Here is a 19,243-nt window from a genome sequence, read left to right as displayed (position 1 = left end):
TTACAGGAGACGTATGATGTTGAGCAGTTAGCCAGTTCCCCAACAACAGTAAACAAATATATCCCAAAACAACATTTTCATTTGAAAGAGACACTGGCAAAAAGTTTACATTTATTGACAATTCATTTTATTAAAATAATCAATCATGTTAAAACAAGTCCACAAATCATAAAGATAGATATCTGTGATAATATAGCTTAGTGGTTGACAGTCACAGTGACCCATTCTTCTTCTGATCTTCTTTATACAGATTGATATATACATACAAAATAAAAAATAAAAATTGTGTTTCTTTCATGGACAATAAATTAAAAATAATAATAAAATTGGACTTACTAAAACTTTTAAGTATATTTATCAAGTAAGTTCCGGCAGCCAAAAAAGAACCATGGTATAGTTAAAACATGAATCGGCTCTGAGGGGGTAACTAATCAATAATAAGAGTTACAATTTAATTATTATGAAAACTTTGTCAAGTGATCTGTGGGCAGAGCCTCTGAGAAAAGAATAACATTGCACCAATGACTGCAAACCTTCTGACATAAAAGACATTTGGCAGATTCAGGGCATTTGGAAGATGAAAATCATAATCCTGCTTACATCCAAACACGATAGAAACCCAAGACCACCGTGAGACATGTGAACACTGAACCTAAAAGAGAAAAGAAGCATAGGTCAATCATTCGCCTACTTAAGTCACAGTCATATACTTCATTTTTATTCTGACAAATGGTTTACATTGAAAATTCTGTTTCCTGGAAATTTTAACTTAGACACTCAAAATCTGCACTTTATTGTATTGAATATGTTTTAAATGAATAATGATTAATGTTTAAATTGCAATAGTTGTACCGACATTAACCCATTTAAAAGACTGTTTCTTCCCCACTGCAATAAAGACTCTGAACAGTTTCCATTAAGTATGAATTATTTGACAGCCCAAGCTCTCAGTGCTATGATCTCTGACTCCACATAACAACAATGCACAATGTCCTACCTGCAAGGTATTTTATAGTATCCAGTTTATGAGATTCTAACATGGTTTTCAAACCAGCCACTTCGGTGTCTATTTTCATGTTGGTCTGAGTTAAATGACGATCTTGGTCTGCTGTCTGTAAAAAAGGAAAGCATTAAAGATAAGACATGAACATTAAAGATAAGACCAAAGACCTACCAGGTATTTATAACTGACATTGCAAAAGCTTTTAGGATATTAAAGTATACGTATACATTTTGCACAACAGTGTATTGTAGACTATCACGTTTATCTAAAAGAACACCTGTTATAACTGTACCTGACACTGTCTACTCACAGAGGTAGCCAACACGGTGCCCGCGGGCACCTGGTCGCCCGCAGGGACCATGCGAGTCGCCCGCAAGGCATGTTCTAAAAATAGCACTAGGTCCCCATGGAGCTCCGTCTAAAAATTGTAGTTTCTGTTCTTTTTGAATCAAAAACGCTTGCATTCATGTAGTTTTTAAAAGGAAGAGGCCGCCGCACCGCACTAGGTTTTCAGGTTCCGAATGGCGGGCGCTTCCCGTTGGCACCGGACGCGCCGCCCCCGCCGCGATCGCACAACGTCGTCAGGTCCGTCAGTCCTCGGAACAGGCCGCGGGGCAACAACTCGTGGGTGGCGGGGGTAGAGGTGAGGCAACGCAGTACGATCGAAAAGGCCCAGACTAGAGGTTTGAACGCAGGCGACCAAAGACGCTCGCGTGCCTCGGAGGGTTGGATCCCCCCCTCGGCTATAGACAAGACTTTTTACTAGTTTCTTCGTGGAGAAAAAAGGTACCCAAAAAAAAGCTGGTGTCGGTGACTACAGACTACAGGCCGGCATGCAGGCTTCATTGCGCAATGCAAAGTTGACCCAGACTTCCCAAAATGTGGTGATTAGTACTAATGTAATAGGATTCATTTAAAAATGTGAAAGAGTTGATCTTTTTTTAAATTCTACATAACAGATCATTTGTATAAACATGGGACAGAGTTCATGATTTGTTCAAAAATGTTACGAAGGTAGTGGTTAGTACAAACGAGTCATGATTTGAAGATATGACAGTTAATGATTTCCTAATTTTTTTTTAGAAATGATTATTTTTTACAAAATACACAATCATTGTTAATAATTATTGTGAGGAATAATTAACATTGACATGTGATCAGACACTTCACATATATTATTATTGTTAAAAGGTGATCTGTTTAACTTTGTTATTCATGAAGTTTGTATCAAACAAGTAGCCCTTCGTACTGCTCAGTACCCTTGAAGTAGCTCTCAGTTTCAAAAAGGTTGGTGACCCCTGGTCTACTGTATCATCGTCTGACCAGGTTGTACATTATGGACATAACCATGAATTTAAGATTAGATGTGAACGTGTACGGACGGTGTAGTGCACATATACAAACCATTTCCATAATCTCAGTTCGCGTTTCTAGAAGCATCTTCTCATGCCCTACTTTCTGAAAATGATAAACAATGTTTGATTTAGAAGACAAATAGAAAGATGAAAAAAAGGCACTCGACGGATCTCCAAACGCATATTTAATGCTCTCAGGCACTTACCAATTCTTTTGAACGACTTTTCTCCAAATTCATCTCCATAATAGAGTCAGAGCGCACTTTATTCATGACATCCTGCAAGGTGGCAGTGGAGAGACACAAAGGAAAGTCATATCTAAACGTAAAATACAGACATCTTGGAGGAGACGAAGATGATGAAATGCTTCTAAATGAATGTGTCTACCACCAAACTTGGACATAAAGTGATTTGAGTAAATCAGAATGACCACTTACAGCCAGTTGGACATTGAACTGCAACAACTGGATCTTGAGTTTCTGGAATAAATGTTAAAACATCAAAAAATTTAAATCATATGAATCAGAAAAGAGAAGAACGGGCAGAAAATACTGCACAGCACAGAGTTATTCATGTGGGAGCAACTTACACTCCTTTATTAGCCGGCATTACTGATTTTTATATATTTAAATTCTTATTATTGTGCTTTATATTTTTAATTCAGATTATTGATTTGACCATTCAATTGTCCAACATGAATATATTCTATATTCACAGGTGCAGTGCAGCAATTTCCTTTGGGAAACGGCTTGATAATAAACACACTTACCTCATTCTCTGCCAGTAGAGTAGTGAACTCGCTCTTCTCAAGGATTATCATGTCCTTCTTCACAGATGCTATTTGAGACATCACACGCTGCAACATGATCTCCTGCCAGAATTTGCAGCAAAAGTTAAAAAAAAAAAAAAAAAAACCTTAGCTATGCAAAGCAAAATTACTCATCTGGTATGGAGAATGAGAACCACTGGAAACCCTGCAAGCCGTCAGGATGGTATGTCAGCTTTCTTTCTGACCTTTTTGGTCTCACACATCGGTCACTGAGACTTGATAGTGAATACGGAGAGAGTTCTTTTTAAAACTAATAAGGCATCAAGGTAAATCAAAAAGTTAAAACAATTAGTTCCTTGATTGATTTTATTTGCCTCCTCTGCCTACATTGCACACGCAATCTCACTGAGGTGTGAACACCGAGTTACACTCCGTTTTGCACGATAAGCATCTCTTTTCCATCAAGTGACAGGGAGACCACCACACGATGGAGAGATGTGGTAGAATTATTCTGATAATCCAGATTCCTCAAATCGTACTGCATCATATTCAAATATATGATCATATTATTGTTTTTATCGTTTTAATGTCCTGCTATGGATTTGCAAACAAAATATTCACAGTTTTCCAGGAGGTTAGAGGTGGGCTTTTTCAATAAAAATCCAGAGAATATATTTTAATTTATTTGCAATGATAAGCTACCTAGACATGTGCATTTTTTTTTTTCAAAAAAAAGAGGAAATACTATATAATTATTTATAATACTATACTATATTGCACTTTGACATGAACAAGCACATATTAAACTCCTAAATTAACCATTATTTGGATTTAATAAATGTGCTGTGGAAGATGAACACAATGGTCTCGGTTCAGTGACCTTTACGGGACTTGAGGCACAGCGTTTTCAGTGATACACAGCGCAGAATCAAACAGATGGTGACGTACAGTAGTGTTTATTTCTGTATTTACAGTAAAGGTACAGGAAACAAACCTCCTCCGACAGTCTCACCTGGTGCACTTTGGTTACCATGTCATTATAGATGACTTCCATGTTAGAGTTCGTCATCCTCACCAGCACTTTAACCATCACCTCAGCTTGCTGAGTCGTGAAGCCTGTTCAATGAAAGTGTGTATTTATGAGGAAAGTCGACAGCTTGTTTTTGACGAAGCAGAGTAATATTGTGACATTTTTTTGGAAGTGACAAATAAAGCCGAACCGTTTTCCTCAAAGAGTCGCACCACCGCATGGGTATCAAAAAACAGCTTCCCGCCGTCAGTCTTTGGAACATCTTGTCTCAGATACTGGGGGTCTTGGATGGAGGTACTCAGCTCTGAAATCAATGATATGAAGATGGAAGTGATTAGACAGGAAATTAACCATTAACCGGATGCCAGAACTGTAGAAATATTACTTTCCCCATCCGTTCTTTTTTGCAATATAAACTGTATGTCACTGCATATTTTAACACTACCCCATTTGTTTGTATTTATGCAACTTCCACCTTGAAGCTTTGCAATAAAGCAATGTAAATTACATTTTCCACATTATGTAAGCAATGACATGACTAATAACACAAAGTGTTTTTAAGACAGATTTTGCCTATTTAAAATTACAAACCGCACATATAATGGATTATACATATATTTGGTAATTTTATATTGTGGAGCATCATGTTTATCAAGAAAATGTTGAACTAACACACTCGCATACTCCAGCACTTACTCATATGTGAAAGAATTGATAGCTGTGTAAGTGCACGGCTGTTTTAATTTGCATATTTTATATATTTTGTCATTGTGATCCCATGATACATTCTATGTCACTTATTTTACTGCTTTATTTTACGTCCATTACAACAACAATAACCATCAGGATATGTGGTGGGCGAGTACAGGTTGGACCAAATTCTTATTATTCTTACCAAAGTTAAAAGATAGTTCATTGATGAAGCATTTATATATAAAAACAACAACACTAAACACTCTGTGGTGGTGACACACCTGAAAACAATAGGAGGCCATGTGGCATATTATGTAAATACAGCGTGGGGATGTGGGCAAAACATTGTAGATTTAGCATCAGGGTCTGGATTTAGAGATATCTAGAAAACACTGACTTGGTTATAATGTTGGAGCATTCAACTTTTTTTTTTTTCATTTTTATCCATGGCATCAGTGCAAGTAGAGGAGCTTTTATTTTGACACTTAACCAAGAGATCACGAATTTAGGACAGGTGTAACAGTCATAGACATTGTTGTCTGGTGAGCATAGTGTCGCGTGGGGGATTAGAAAGGGCACGTGACTGTCTATACATGCAAAGTGTCGTTTATGCCCATTCAAGCACATATTGGGGCTATTACGTTAGCCTATAAGCGGGTTCACAGTGGAGTTAATTGACGTTTACAGCTAGCTACATTTACGCTTTTGCTAAAGAGACCAAATGAATCTAGTTACCTCTGGCGGACGTCTGTGTCACTGCAGAAATGTGCATAATCTTCAATCCGGCTCGTCTCCCTCCCCAGAGCGGCTTCTCAAAGTTCCTCAAAGGTGGAATGACGATGCACCGGACACACGGTGATTTGTTGACAGCTGTCAAACCCGACATGTTTGGGGAATTGGTCGCTGTCACAAAATTGCTAACTCTGTTTTGATTAAAATAAAGGTCATACCGGTTTTCTGGGTGGTTAACACCCAAACGTTTGAGTCGCGAATGACACTGCTTGAGCACCATTGTCAAGGCTTGTGTCACGCCAGTAGCTGGGCTGCACTTCCGCCTGTGGAAATCCCGAGCATAGTACTGCCTCTCTGTCGCGGCTGCATTGAAACTTTTCACCTAACTAGTTATTGCCGCCCTATCATCACATTAGACAAGTGGTTCACATGAAACGTCCCCACGTCCGGTAACACACTTCAAAATAAAGCTCATGTTTGTCATAAATGCGTTACTTGTATGTTTATTGTATTGGGATGGCAGCAGAAGTTACATTGGCTGGTAGACATCAGACTGTTCCCAAATCAAACTGAAACAAAAAGCTCTTAATCATCTATTTATTTAGAGTTTTAACTGTAGAGTTTTTAATCAAACCCTTGGTGTACATTTTGTTTTTGCATAATGATATAAAATAACTAACTAGAGTCTTTGTCTGTATAATTGCATTTGATGGCTCAGTTTGTATTTCCTCCTTTTCAGATTGAATTTCCTTAACACCAAATGATTATTCTGTCATTTCACCATAATAAATTATGTTTCTTCATAATAAGGCGTGATACCTCTGACCCACATTTACAGTATCCTGCAAGCCATATAAGCTTCTCAGACTTCTGCAGACTCGGTTGTATTTGTATTGTATTCACCTTTTTCAAAGTAAAAAAAACAACTAAACAAAAACAATAGTAGAATGGGTAATTTAATGCCGTTTGAATTCTGTACATTTCCTGTTGCTTTGCATCCAATTATTTGGTGCTTTACCAAGGTGCTAGTCAGTAAAATGAATGGAAAACAACACAGTGTCATATCAAAGTTCATACTTCTACAATGCATAACTATACATTGTCAGTTCTCTACTGCAAATATTATATACATAATAAGTAACACTGAATCAAAAAAGCTTCAGTCATTGGAAGTGAATATTCTACCTATTAACTACAAAGCATCAGCACCTATGTCTTCTCAATGCCAACAAGGAATAAAATGTAACAAGTGTCTTTCTGACTTTTTTTTTAAGAAAGGAGAATGTACTGTACAGAACAATGGGAAATATAAGCTCTATCATTTTTACAATTAGGTAAAGTAAAATCAATCACCTGTCCTATATTGTATAAGTTATTTTAAACCAGTTCTAACTGGCGACCATGTATTTTTATTGTCACTTTGTTTAACAAAGATAGTTTAAAGTATATGCACTATGTCAGATTCACCGCAATAAATGGCAAACTAGTTTGCATCCAGATTTATTTCAGTGTATTATCTTATGCACGAGTAGATCATTTAGCTGTTATCTTTAAATGTAACTTTTTTTGAAATGAGTATGGACAGAGAAAACTTCTGTACTTGAAGTAGTGTTTTGTCAGTGTTACTGGGGTTTGAAAGAAATATAATAAGTTGAGTGCATTAAGGTCTTGCTCATGAGAAAAAGACAATACAGACAGATAAAGTGGCTGCCACCAAAACAACAGCGAACATCAATAAGAGCACAAAGATTTGACTGCGCTGGCATAGAGGCTGGTGTCCAGGCTGCTCCTCATCGACGGAGACCAGAGCCAGGGAGGCGCTGTCGGTGCTGCTGAGCGGGTCTGCATACGGTGGCCCATGGGGCTCCACCGTCCAGCGCATCACGTTGACCTTCATCTCCATGTCCTCGATCATGCGGTCAATTTGGCTGATCTCCTGCTCCATGGTGCTGCGCTCCTGGCTCTCTAGCCCAGCAGGGAGCGTTGGGCTCTGAGCTTGGTTCAGGTCTGGCAGACTGAGGGCCCGGGCTGCCACCTCACTGCCTCCTCCTGCATTAGTCAAATACAACTTTTTATCCAGTCGAACATGATTTAACTGATTCTAATGCAGCCTGCAACAGTCCTGCAATACATTTTAACATCATGAAGGTTATAATGTGTTTCTATCATTTACTAACATTCATATCAATGAGGGTAGGTTGAATCAGTGGTTCTCAACCTTTTTGCGTTGCGTCACCCCACTTTGTTTAGTTTTAATAGCTAGCACGAAGGCATCGTCTATGTGCTCCAGGCACTGTGGGTATTTTGTGCATTCCATGACTTTTTCTCTCCCCCTGACCTGCCGAAAACCCCCCATCAGAGTAGTCAGGAGTACTCCGACTCTCACAAACACTCAATAAAGCCTATTCTGAGGCAAGATGCATCACTGGTACAGGTGATATAAAGTGAAAAAAAGTCTAAAATGTTTAATTCTTAATATGTTCTTTTCTTTTTTTCTCCACAACCATCTGGCAACCGCTTGAAACACAATTGGGGGTCCCGACCTCCAGGTTGCGAACGACTGGGCTAAATAACAGACACGTCTCTGTATAATGTGATATGTTTCAACAACAACACAAAGTACATCTTCCAAAATGACCATAAAGCTGAATTAACGCCTCTCTAAAGTCAATTCAACAAATACTGAATAATACAACCCTCGTGAAGGTTATTGCACTACTGTTTTATCTTTTGTTTAACAAAATCTGATCTATTGTCACCAGTAGTAAAGTAGTAGCTAGATGCCTGCTCAAAAAGCCCCGACTAAATTCATGAAATCATGGTTTGATTTGCATAATTAGGATGTCAGATGAACTTTTGGCATATCAGACTATTTACACATTTATATGGAATCAAATACATATTTAAGAGGTTTGTAATTGATACTCAACCATCCTGACCAATAATCACTGAAGACATGGGGGGAAATCACTACAACATTTTAACATAAATGTCCATTTTGCTACTCATTATCATTTCAGTGAGTCCTAATCACACCCAAATCATCTCTGAAATTATTTTGAATATTATAACAATATTTGTTGTAATTATCTCCTAAATTTAGTCCCTTGTTAAATCTTGTGTTACACAATTTACCCGATGGGCTGCCCTTAACTAATCTACCCTCTGAAGTACTATTCGCATATACAATAAGAAGTGCAGGGCTATAATTTACCTTGTAGGCCAGTTTGCACCAGGGTATCAGTGTTGGCCAGAGAAAAGATTTCAGCCATGTGGAAAACTTTGCACATGTCAACATGGAGGAGCTCTAGGCTGGAGGAGAAGGCCACCCAGAGGAGCTCCATCTCCTTACGCTGCCCCTCAGGCAGGCTCTTGTTTCGGAGATGTGAGGTCAGATGACTACAGATGGACACGGCCAACATTTGGGCCTTTTCACGTGTTTGTCGCAACTCATCCCGCAGCTGCAAGCTGTCCGTGCACCCACCGACACACGAGGCCAAGTGCCGGTAACATGCCACCACCTGTGTGGAGAAAAATAAATAAAGATTTCGATGTGCTAATTGATATGCAAGCCTTGGTGGGAAATTAGGGAAACCTGAAGGTGTGTGCTACCAACCAGCACACCGCTATAGATGCTCGGAGTGAATATGTTTTATAGTGTCCTTGCTGGATATCTCAGAGAAGTGATTACTTCCTGGTATTCTGGGGCTGCTGTACTTCAACAACTCAGACCTGAAAACTGTCTGATACACAGGCAAGAATCTGTGCCTTCCTCCTGTAACTCAAAGTTTATAACAGCAACGTCCAACATGCTTGGTATCAATACACGCCCCAGCTGTGTACATCAACTGACCCAGTATACAGCAGATCATTAATCCTTGTTATAAATAGATATTGTGCATCTAACAGCCCTCTGAAGAAACTGTCCTCTAGTGAATAAATTAATATCCTAAATACAAATATGTTCAATCAATGTTATAAAACATATTGGGTAAAGTCAGTGCTTCATGAAGGAAAGAAATACTGGCTTTTGGATTGATAAGAAACAATTCTGATAAATATCCATTAGTTATCTGAAGCTGCTTGTGTCAAATGGGACAATTCCGCTTTTATGATCTCAATCATATCCTAACACGGTGTTTTATTAATAGGCATTAGCTTAGTCGTGGAGGATTAGCAGGAGGGGTTTCAATGAAAAATATTACAATTAATCTCATTATCACTGATCTATTTCCAGATAAGCCAAAACAACCTTGTGCATTCAGAGCATGGCGAGATGAGAGGGAATAAAGCAATGATAACTACATATGCTGTATTCTTTTTTAGATTTTTGTCCTGAATGTATTTATTGGCATTTATGCCTTTCCATACAGTATTTGTGCTTAACTTAAACCTTAGTAATGTTCCAGTAGTTCATTTTCTTTCTTTTACCATATAAAGTATGTTTGCTCATATTGTCTCAAATGCACACTCAGAACCCTTAAGCTATGTAACTTCCCAGCAAATTGTACACAGTATATTAGTAAGTGAAAAGCTCTAAGTACTAAGAAATTTATCAACTGCATATCGAGCAAATATTCGGTGAGGAGATATATTTAGGATAGGACACATTTTTTCTCACTGTGCAAAAAATATTTCCATCATATAAATGAACTACATGCCATAAACAGCAAAACTATTGTAGTAAATTATGGTTAAAACAACATGCAGGTCAATAACAGACAAAATGCCAGGCATGGCCGTAGCATTATCTAACAAAGATATTGGAGCGGTCACAAAGACGCAGTGGACCAAGAAATTCTTTTCAGTGAGAGTGCTTTTTTAACCACAGGGGGAAAAAATGATGCTAGGATGTCTTGTGTAAGTTTAGTCTGTGAAATATTAATATAAATATATTTTAAAAATGATAGAGAAGATAGAGCAATTGCTGACATTGACAAACAAAGCAACTTTGTTACATAAAATGCTGTGTAAAAAAAAATATCAACCTCATAGGTGTCTTTCTTTCTGCTTCTTCAATTGTAAAATAAATAACAGACTGACACTATAATTAATGTAATATGTCAGTATTACACCACAACATTCTTTTAATTCCTAAATGGTCATGGCATGAATAAAAGATGTTTAAAACTTGAAGCAGCTTACCTTAATCAAAGAATCCACCAGAGCCTTTCCATCTGCCAAAGCCTGGTCTGTGCCAACTGTGCACTCATCACCTACTTTGTTATTTACAAGTAGCATGAGGACGACTTGTCCAGAGTCTCAGACTCTGCCACAGCAGGCAAGATTTTGGCCCAGCTGCCCTTCACTTTTCTGGCTGCCCCTGCTCCTCTTCTTCCCCTGGAAGATGCTTCATTCAGTGGCTGAGGGTTGAGACGGACTCAGTCCCAGAGCCGCACGAGCCATCGCAAAATCCCACTCCAATGACTAAATTGCAATTATGGGTGCCAAACATGCTTTGGTGGGTCAAAAAAAAAATACCTGAAAGAGCCAAAAGTGGGAAAGTCTATGTAATGAGGGAGAAAAGTGTAATAAACTGATGTAACTCCTAAGCAAGGTGCTAATCCTGTGATTGACCCCTTTGGACTGACGCAGGCCAAGACGAACAGCTAATCTCATTAACCATCACCGAGACCAGCGAGCTAGACTGCCAGCTGCCCGTCTCTACCATAATGGCCCTTTCACTAACAGAGGAGGCTGTACTCTTTTACCTCAGTCACTCAACTGTAAAGGTCAATACACTACATAACATTTCTGTTAGCATGATGGAAATATTAGTCATGTTTCCTATATTGAATTGGTTAAGAATGAAAGGATTTCAGTGGTTGGGTGCAAAGAGACTAAAAACAAATTAAGTATTGATGCACTTAAGGAATTGAACATTGTACATGGTTTCTTTGTCCTATCAGGGTCTTTTGTAGTTTACTTTTCCTCAGGCTCTAGAGAATGGATGGCCTCGTTTCATCAGATTGATACAAGGTTCAGCGTGTTCAAAGCATTTATTCCCTGGCGTGATAGTTCTATAGAAGTGTGCATGAGCTTCTTTGTGTATACAGCACACAAGAAATGAAACTATGCATGTGGCTAACAAATGACGTCATACGAATTAAGCTTTAAATTTGAGTTATCCACAAGTTAAGAATTGATGCTGTAAATGACTTCACACCTAGAAGTTTGAGCAATTTAATTTGATTAAAAACACAAAAACATAGGAAATGCCATCATAAGAAACACTACACCTGAATAAAATAAACAATGAGTCACAATTGCAGGTGCCCCAAAACTGTCCATGTTTAAGGGATCTTTCTCCTTTTGTCCAGATGTTGTTCAATTGTGTGCAGTCTTCACCGTTTTCCTTAGCTTTCGCCCAGGAGAACTATTCCGGGGAGAAGTCACTGCTTCCCTGATGTTGGCCAGCAGGCCTCGCTTGGTTTTGGGCTCCACAGGAGACTTCTGGGAGTGCTTGGCAAGTTCTGCCTTCAGTGATGCAATCTCCCGGTCTTTTTCAACGTTCTGCCGTAGGATGTCGTCCATAGATTTTGTCTTACAGAAAAAAAAAAAAAAATAATAATAATTTCAATACAGGTGAGGTCATCAGGTTTGGATCCAGTCAAATTGTATTATTTATTGAAGCCATTACGAGTATGATCGGTCCCACTTTGTATCATCTCACCTGATCGTCCCACTTCCTCTGTAAAGCCTCCAGATCAGCCGAATTCTCCAGGAAGCCAACTCTGACCTTCTGAAGTGTTTCACTGAGCTCCATCAGCCTTTTCTCTAGGGACAAAATCAACTGAACCCAACATTAAATGTAAAGCTGAGCAAGTGGTCGCATAACCAGTTTAGCCAAAGTTTAATTGAATAACAGAAATTAAAATTTTGCCCTCGTTACCTGTTCTTTATCCTCGCACATCTTCTCTACGGCACATTTTTCTTTGTACAGCCGTTTGCAGCGATCTTCCCCTGTGGGGAAGAAATGAGCCGAGTGACGTTTATTACCATTACAACAAAAACTGGTGAGCTCAATGAAACAAGACTGAAAGAAGAATATACTAATAGAAAATACACTAAATTCAAAGGAGGAAAAAAAAAAAAAAAGCTATAAACAATATGCATCTTAAACTTTCATGGAGTGTACTTCTCTTAAACCACTCTCATTCAAAACAAAGTTATCTACATTCATCCAAGAGGGCATTTCCTGAAAGAGGAAGTTGCTAAGCTGCGTGTATTCTAACCTGCTGCTGCTGCTGCTTCTGTCGCTTTGGGTGGTGGAGTCTGGCACGACTGGTCCACTGTTGGAACTGCACACAATTCCTGTCCAACACTGGACGTTAAGGTGTCCAACTCTGACACTTTACGTTTCAGGGCCTGCACACAGTTGGTTGGAGACAGATGTTAGGTTTTAATGACGAACCAAAAATCTGACTGCTTGGGCTTAACATGGGACAATATCAGATTACTGTGAAGCCAATTTGGCTATTCAACAACTGAATATAGCAATGGGGATTTGAACAGTGCATTACATTCCACTAAGACATAAAAAAAGGTTTGAATGGGTTTTGTTAACAGCTGATCAAATGACATACCTCCACTTTCTCCTGTTCAGCAATGAACTCGTCAAGAGGTATGTAGTCATCCTCCAGATTGTTCATAGCACACTGGTAGGCGTGCTCTTTGATAGCATCCTTGTACATCTCAAAAGTGTTCTCCAGCTTTTCTTGGTTGCTCTCCTTCTGCTCCGCTATCTGTCGACTAAACAGTCAAAGCAAACATCATTTAGATTATTAACAAAGGGTTTAGTTAGGGATGTTGTTGCACCCGTGCAACCACTAATGCAGCCGAGGTGGGGGGTCAGCAACAACATCCCGAAGTAAACCCTTTGTTAAAAATCTTTATCAGAATCAGCTTTATTGGGCTTTAAGTGCCAATATGCCGAAATTCATTGAAAAAAAAAAAAAATAAGACCGCATACAATAGCAAAGATCTGCAGGACTAGCCTTCTCTTGCAAAACAAAAAGTGACTTGCATGCGGAGGTCTTCGCTCTCCATGAGCTGTTGTAACATGGCATCTCCCATTTCCTTCCGAATCTCCATTTCCTGAACCAGGTTTCTTCTTCGCTCAGCCAGGAGTTTTGTTCGCAGGCTCTCAATTATATTCACAAGGTCCTAGGATAGTGAAAGTAAAACATTAACGGAGAAAACTTTGATCTGCACAGTTAATCTTAGAATGACTGAAGTAAAATATTCCCCAACTGCTGTATTTGACAAAAAGTTAAGAATCTACAGTTGACAGTATTTGGGTAGAGCAGTGCTTTGAACTAAATGCCAACATCAACAACATGCTGATATTCAGCAGGTGATACTGTGTATCTTAGTTTAGCGTGTTAGCTCAGTAATGTTTGACAATTCGCGCTAAACGAGGAGTAGAGCTGATGTAGACGGAATGTCAGTTTTGCAGGTATTGACCTGATGATGGAGCTTATTACAATAAGTTATTACAATTCATTCTTTGGGGAACATGAATACGTGTTCTACAGCGCTACAGGAAAGGTCAGGGAATCACCAAAGTCTTTAAGATTCATCCTCGGGACACAATGAATGTCAGCACAAAATGTCACAGCAATCGATTCAATACAAGAAGGGCTTTCCGACATAAAAACCTGAAGGCAATAGATCGGACAGATTCTGACACCAAAAATACAATTGGAGAACAGTCCATCTCTGGTATATTTTTGAAACAAGGATTGTGACACGGAAAAGCAGGTTTACATCCTCTGGCAGCAAAGACATGTCCGCCTCATCCAGCAGCTCCTCCTCAGACAGGTAGTTCTCCAGGCCCTGGCTGTCGATCACCCCATTCCTCACCAGAGGCTTGCCGTCACGGCCGACCAAACAAGGAGCTGGAGACTCCAGAGACTTGTCTGGGATCACCTGCACCACCTACAGATGGCACAGGCAAGATCAGAGGTGTTTTAAGGTCTGGCTCACGGCACCGCTTCTTCTCACACCATTTGGTACTCAAGACTAACCTGTTTGGCAAGAGCAGAGAACTTCATAACATGGAGAGTTTCATCGTAGTTGGAAGCACACTGGTTGATGTTGACGATCATAGACACTTTCCCTTTGCCGCAGAAAACCGCCTGGAAGAGCTTGGTGAGCTTACTCTCTCGGAAAGGAATGTAGCTGCCCTTCATTCTGGTAAAAGGCACAGAAGAAAAAATAAAATAAAAACAACTTTACAATGCTAAAGCACACGCTGCAGGGTTTTAGCAATGCAAAAACATCAAAATTATTTAGAGTCGTTGCTGCTTTGCTTCACTTGTCAAACAAGTATTTGTATCTGGTGACACTTAAGAACCAACTGCACCTGTCAGTCTGATGGTTGCGAAGGGCACTGATGCACTTCCCCAGAATGAGCAGGGAGTTGTTTATGTTCCCGGCCTCCTTCAGCCTCTCCCCGAATGTCTTGGTTTTGTTGCATCGTTCTGAGCCGGCCAGGTCACACAAAGAAAACCTGAGAAACAGTTATTTTATGCATTACAGCTCCTTTCATGGTGCTGGAGCGGGACAAATCAAGTACAAACTTAAAATCTAGTCCAATAACTCCTAAGCAACAAGGCTTCAGTTCTCTCTCAGTCATGTCTTGTGTTTATTCTTACCTCTTTGGATGCATTTTAAGTGTTTAAATTGTCTGCTTTCTTATTCAGTTTCACTGTGTATTGTAAGTAGATGAGCCTATAATTCCTCTCACAACTGCAGCCACACAAAAAAACAAAACCACATCAGCATTGTTTGAATATTCATGACGTCTCTGGCAGATACATACTCCGAGATCCGTTTAACTGCGCTGCCATCGATCTTCAGTAACTTCATGGTAAATATGCTGTGGCTGTAAGGAAAGCGGGGTTGAGTTTTGAAAAGAGAAAAATGGCACCAAGCACAGATACGATGAAACGAAACGTTTGCCTTCTGCTCGAGGACTGGTTCATCTTCGTGGCTGCAGCACTTCTGTTTTTGTTTCCGAACTGTAGCAGTTTGGAGGCTTCTCCCAGGGTCTGGATGTTAATCCACCTGAGATCTGAAACACATTTTTTTGTTTTTAACACATTTGTTCTTTCGATTCAGTTTTAAGCCTTGAGCAACGTGAACACTACTGCTATTTACTACCCCTGGTGAAGTCACGCTCACCTTTAACATAAGCATTTCCAACACCATCATCACACACTCGAAGAGCAGCACGTTTCTTGGACTTTGAGCAAAAAGAAGGTTGAAGCAAATCATACACACACTCATTGTAGATTTCAAAGAATGCCACCCATAAGGCAAACTGGCCGCTGCCTGCTTCTGTTGGGTCACTTGCCAACACTAAAAAAGAAAAAGATGAATACGGAGAGTGAAACAGAAACAGCTAAGGGTCATACATAATGACATCCTGAGTGAAGTGACACTTCCTCATTTGAGTCCACACTGGGACAACTTCAAGCTCAAACAGTTTTTTTAAATGCAAAACAATATACGTTTTGTGTGTGTCGAATTTGTGAGAGCTACCGGTTTGATTGTAGGTCAAAGAGAAAGAGAACTGGGTAGAGGGAGAAGACAAACGACCACTGGCTCTGGTAGGGTCACACTCCTAGATGGGAGCAAATAAATGGAGCATTATGGTTATTTATCAATCAAAAAAGTCGTAGTAATATTTCTGGCGAAGCCTGCAAAAAACATCTCAAGTTGGCGAGAATTCTCTCACATCTTTGACTGAAGCTAAAATGGAAGCTTTAGCGCTTCTCTCCTGCTTGACTTGGTCAGGATCCAGATACTGTGCGTCATTCCTGAGGTAGGGCTTCAGGTCCATCCCATCATACAGACGGCCTCCGACGTAGTGAAAGGTGGCATCCAGCACTCGAGGGAGTATGCCCGGCTCTTTTGGCGTTCCTAAAACATTTCACAACACACTCAAGACAGGCAGAACAACTTCTGAGGGGGAACTTCTTGAGCTGCCATCTTTACCTTGGATTGTGTAGGTTTTCCCTGCGTTGGTTACGCCATAGCTAAATATCAGTGCATTCTTCCCGTCCAAGAAATCAGACATTTGGCTTTTGACGGTGTCCTCATAAAGCTTAGACTGGGTCATCTCTTGTCCAAAAATCTAAAAGCCAACAGAAAGATGGGTTGGTCTAAAATAGCTCAAAGTGCATCCAAAATATCTTTCAGGCAGATATGTGAACAGCACTGCAATTTATAATATTGCAGACCTGTGAGAAGGAGAATTTGTGGAGCGATGTGCCGATGCCCTTCTCACTGCTCTTCATGGTGGCGGAACCCTTTGGCGCTTTCAGGGTCACTGTCTGGTTGTTTTCAATCACTACACAACCCTGAGTAGAAAACACAAGTTTATACGGACGCATTGAAATGATGGCTTTTGTGTGGGCCATGGCTCATAGAAGGCGTTTGTGTGCATATGCAGATGACTACAGTCTAGTTTCATTTCCCTCAACAAAAATCAACTCATAGGACCAATATGTCATGTTTTGGAAACACATGGATCTTTATAATTACTAGTAATGAAGCAATTATCTCTCAGTTCCCACCTTCACTTTATTCAGCATTAACATAGAAAGCACTGCAGAAACATAAAATGAGTTACATAAAGTTAACCCATTATATCATTTTAGTGCATTTAAATGAAGACAGGGATACTGGTGAAGTAGGTTACACTTAAGCCAATAATGCTGGGGAGGATCATTTCCATACAGTCCCTTACCTCAGTGGAAATCAGAAACAATATAAATGATCCGCAACACTTGCAGAAATAATAAATTAGGCTACAGAGTAATGTCTCGACTTCATTACATGTAAACATGGTCTGTGTAGCATTATGGACTAGTGCTCACTTCTGGGTTTAAAAACACATTCATTGTCGTCATGATTATTAGCTACTGTATCAAGCACAAGATGGACTGGTTGACACCTTTTATAGCCAGTAATACACTGTACCTGTTCCTCCTTGTCAGAGAGTTCCTCTTTAGAGAAGGGCCTGACTCTGAGGTAAACTCTCATGGTCTGCTGCTCAGCACCACCTGGCAGTTCAGTCTACAAACAAAGAAAACAATCAGACCACTAAACCTCAGTGCAGACGAGCGGAGTCGTAGGGTTTATTTCAGTCCGTTTCGGCAAGGAACAGGCATCCTTGGTCAGAGTTGCTAAAACACATGAGTACAAAGTGAAAGACAATCTGAACTGTAGTACTGTTCAATTAAAACAAGAAAGAGAAAAAAAATATTACCTGCTGGGATGAAGTGCTGGCATGGGAAACATTACAAGTCATGTCCATGTCAGCAGGCTGCATATTGATGCTGTCTTCACCCATGAATTTAACTGTACTCATGTTGATTCACTACATGCATTAAACAAAGTCTTGCTAAATGGAGATCTTACAGTCCCCTGACTCTTTGGAAGACAAGTCACAAGAGATATTGGCCTTAAGAATGACTTATTTCCCCTACACGTAAGTCTGATGGTGTTCTCCCACTGAGAATCCAGAAGGAGCTTGTAATTTGTATTAATTGAAAGCAGGTGTGAAGTCAAGCAAATCACCAGGAATGACCAACCAGCTTAGAACTCTACTCTGGCTTTACTGGGTCGAGGTCAACAGAGATATATCAAATCATTGTCTGAGGATTAATCTCCTAATATTAAAGTTATAATACTACTAAAAAGTAAATGTAGATGCATTAGCTTTTCTTTTTTTATTTGATACCAAAATAATACCAAGACTTGTTTTCCATTCGTCACTTAAAAGCTAGAAAGCCAGAGTATGTAACACTTCTACACAGAAATAACACATTCTTCCTCTGAGTTAAATTTCTAAGCAATAAAACATATCCTTGTTTAATCAGCCTTTTCCATGGAGGACATTTAGACTTGTCACACGTAGGGAAAACACAGGTGTAAATAATGAAGTTAATGATGGCTGTGTTCCACTTAGCTGCTTTAATTTCAGGTGGTATCGTGCATGCTGGCTGACTGTCAGTCCTGATCGTAAGAGACATCATTAGTGTTATCAATAACACCTGTGCTTTAGCATCTATGACAAGTCAGTCTGCTGTGGGAAAGGTCTATTCATATACTTAGGCGTTTTGTTTACATCTTTACTTGATCTCATAAAGGACCAGTAGCTCGACTAATTTGAACTAAATCAAGCTGTATGGCTGTTACCTGCATTACATGTTTCGGTATTCACCATCATGTAACTGTCATTTGTGGCCATAGTGGTTTCTAAAGTTGTTTTCTTTAAAGTAAATTCAGTGTTTCTGGGTAGGTACAGACATAAAAAAAAAAAAAAAAACTGTACAAAAGTATATGAGCCCTTACTTGAGTGAAAGCAAAGTTTGCCAGGGTAAATGTGTTTAGTCAACCTATTTGGAACAGATTAGTTTTGTGAACAGCTTCTAAATAATTGGTCTTTTGTAATGCACACCTCACTACATATATGAATTTTAGTTTAAACAAAGACTGCACACAAGTCTACAATTGTCAGCAATCTCAAACTATTTTTACATTGTTGGGATCAGCTAAAAAGAGCACTAGATTCAAATAAATACCATTTCCAGTGAGATGATTTTGGCTCTCCAATGTGAATGAAAATAGGATTACATATGAATAGT

General features: G+C 39.4%; 3 protein-coding genes across 3 annotated transcripts; all 3 read right to left on the bottom strand.

Moving 5' to 3' along the window:
* Positions 1 to 51: 51 nt before the first annotated feature.
* On the bottom strand, positions 52 to 5,980 carry mcur1 (mitochondrial calcium uniporter regulator 1). Its single transcript, XM_031872403.1, has 9 exons — positions 5,586 to 5,980; positions 4,348 to 4,461; positions 4,140 to 4,243; positions 3,128 to 3,229; positions 2,796 to 2,837; positions 2,565 to 2,636; positions 2,408 to 2,461; positions 998 to 1,112; positions 52 to 652 (listed from the first exon to the last, which is right to left on the bottom strand). The coding sequence occupies exons 1-9, from the start codon at positions 5,860 to 5,862 to the stop codon at positions 597 to 599; spliced, it is 936 nt and encodes a 311-aa protein (XP_031728263.1). The 5' UTR covers positions 5,863 to 5,980; the 3' UTR covers positions 52 to 596.
* Positions 5,981 to 6,959: 979 nt separating this feature from the next.
* On the bottom strand, positions 6,960 to 10,823 carry rgs9bp (regulator of G protein signaling 9 binding protein). Its single transcript, XM_031872429.1, has 3 exons — positions 10,728 to 10,823; positions 8,797 to 9,103; positions 6,960 to 7,631 (listed from the first exon to the last, which is right to left on the bottom strand). The coding sequence occupies exons 1-3, from the start codon at positions 10,821 to 10,823 to the stop codon at positions 7,255 to 7,257; spliced, it is 780 nt and encodes a 259-aa protein (XP_031728289.1). The 3' UTR covers positions 6,960 to 7,254.
* A 928-nt stretch (positions 10,824 to 11,751) lies between these two features.
* Positions 11,752 to 18,475, bottom strand: LOC116397139 (kinesin-like protein KIF20A). The gene is made up of 18 exons (XM_031872316.1): positions 17,863 to 18,475; positions 17,574 to 17,669; positions 16,832 to 16,951; positions 16,587 to 16,725; positions 16,327 to 16,511; positions 16,131 to 16,212; positions 15,771 to 15,947; positions 15,549 to 15,660; positions 15,409 to 15,471; positions 14,950 to 15,096; positions 14,612 to 14,777; positions 14,352 to 14,522; positions 13,609 to 13,748; positions 13,169 to 13,334; positions 12,818 to 12,950; positions 12,475 to 12,545; positions 12,256 to 12,375; positions 11,752 to 12,125 (listed from the first exon to the last, which is right to left on the bottom strand). Exons 1-18 carry the CDS (start codon positions 17,962 to 17,964, stop codon positions 11,910 to 11,912), a joined length of 2,406 nt encoding a protein of 801 aa, XP_031728176.1. The 5' UTR covers positions 17,965 to 18,475; the 3' UTR covers positions 11,752 to 11,909.
* Positions 18,476 to 19,243: the final 768 nt, after the last annotated feature.

This window comes from Anarrhichthys ocellatus, unplaced genomic scaffold (genome assembly GCF_004355925.1).
Source record: "Anarrhichthys ocellatus isolate YVR2014 unplaced genomic scaffold, GSC_Weel_1.0 scaffold63, whole genome shotgun sequence".
NCBI classification, from domain to species: domain Eukaryota; kingdom Metazoa; phylum Chordata; class Actinopteri; order Perciformes; family Anarhichadidae; genus Anarrhichthys; species Anarrhichthys ocellatus.
The sequence above is the reverse complement of the archived record's forward strand: the minus strand, read 5'-3'. Positions and strand labels throughout refer to the sequence as shown.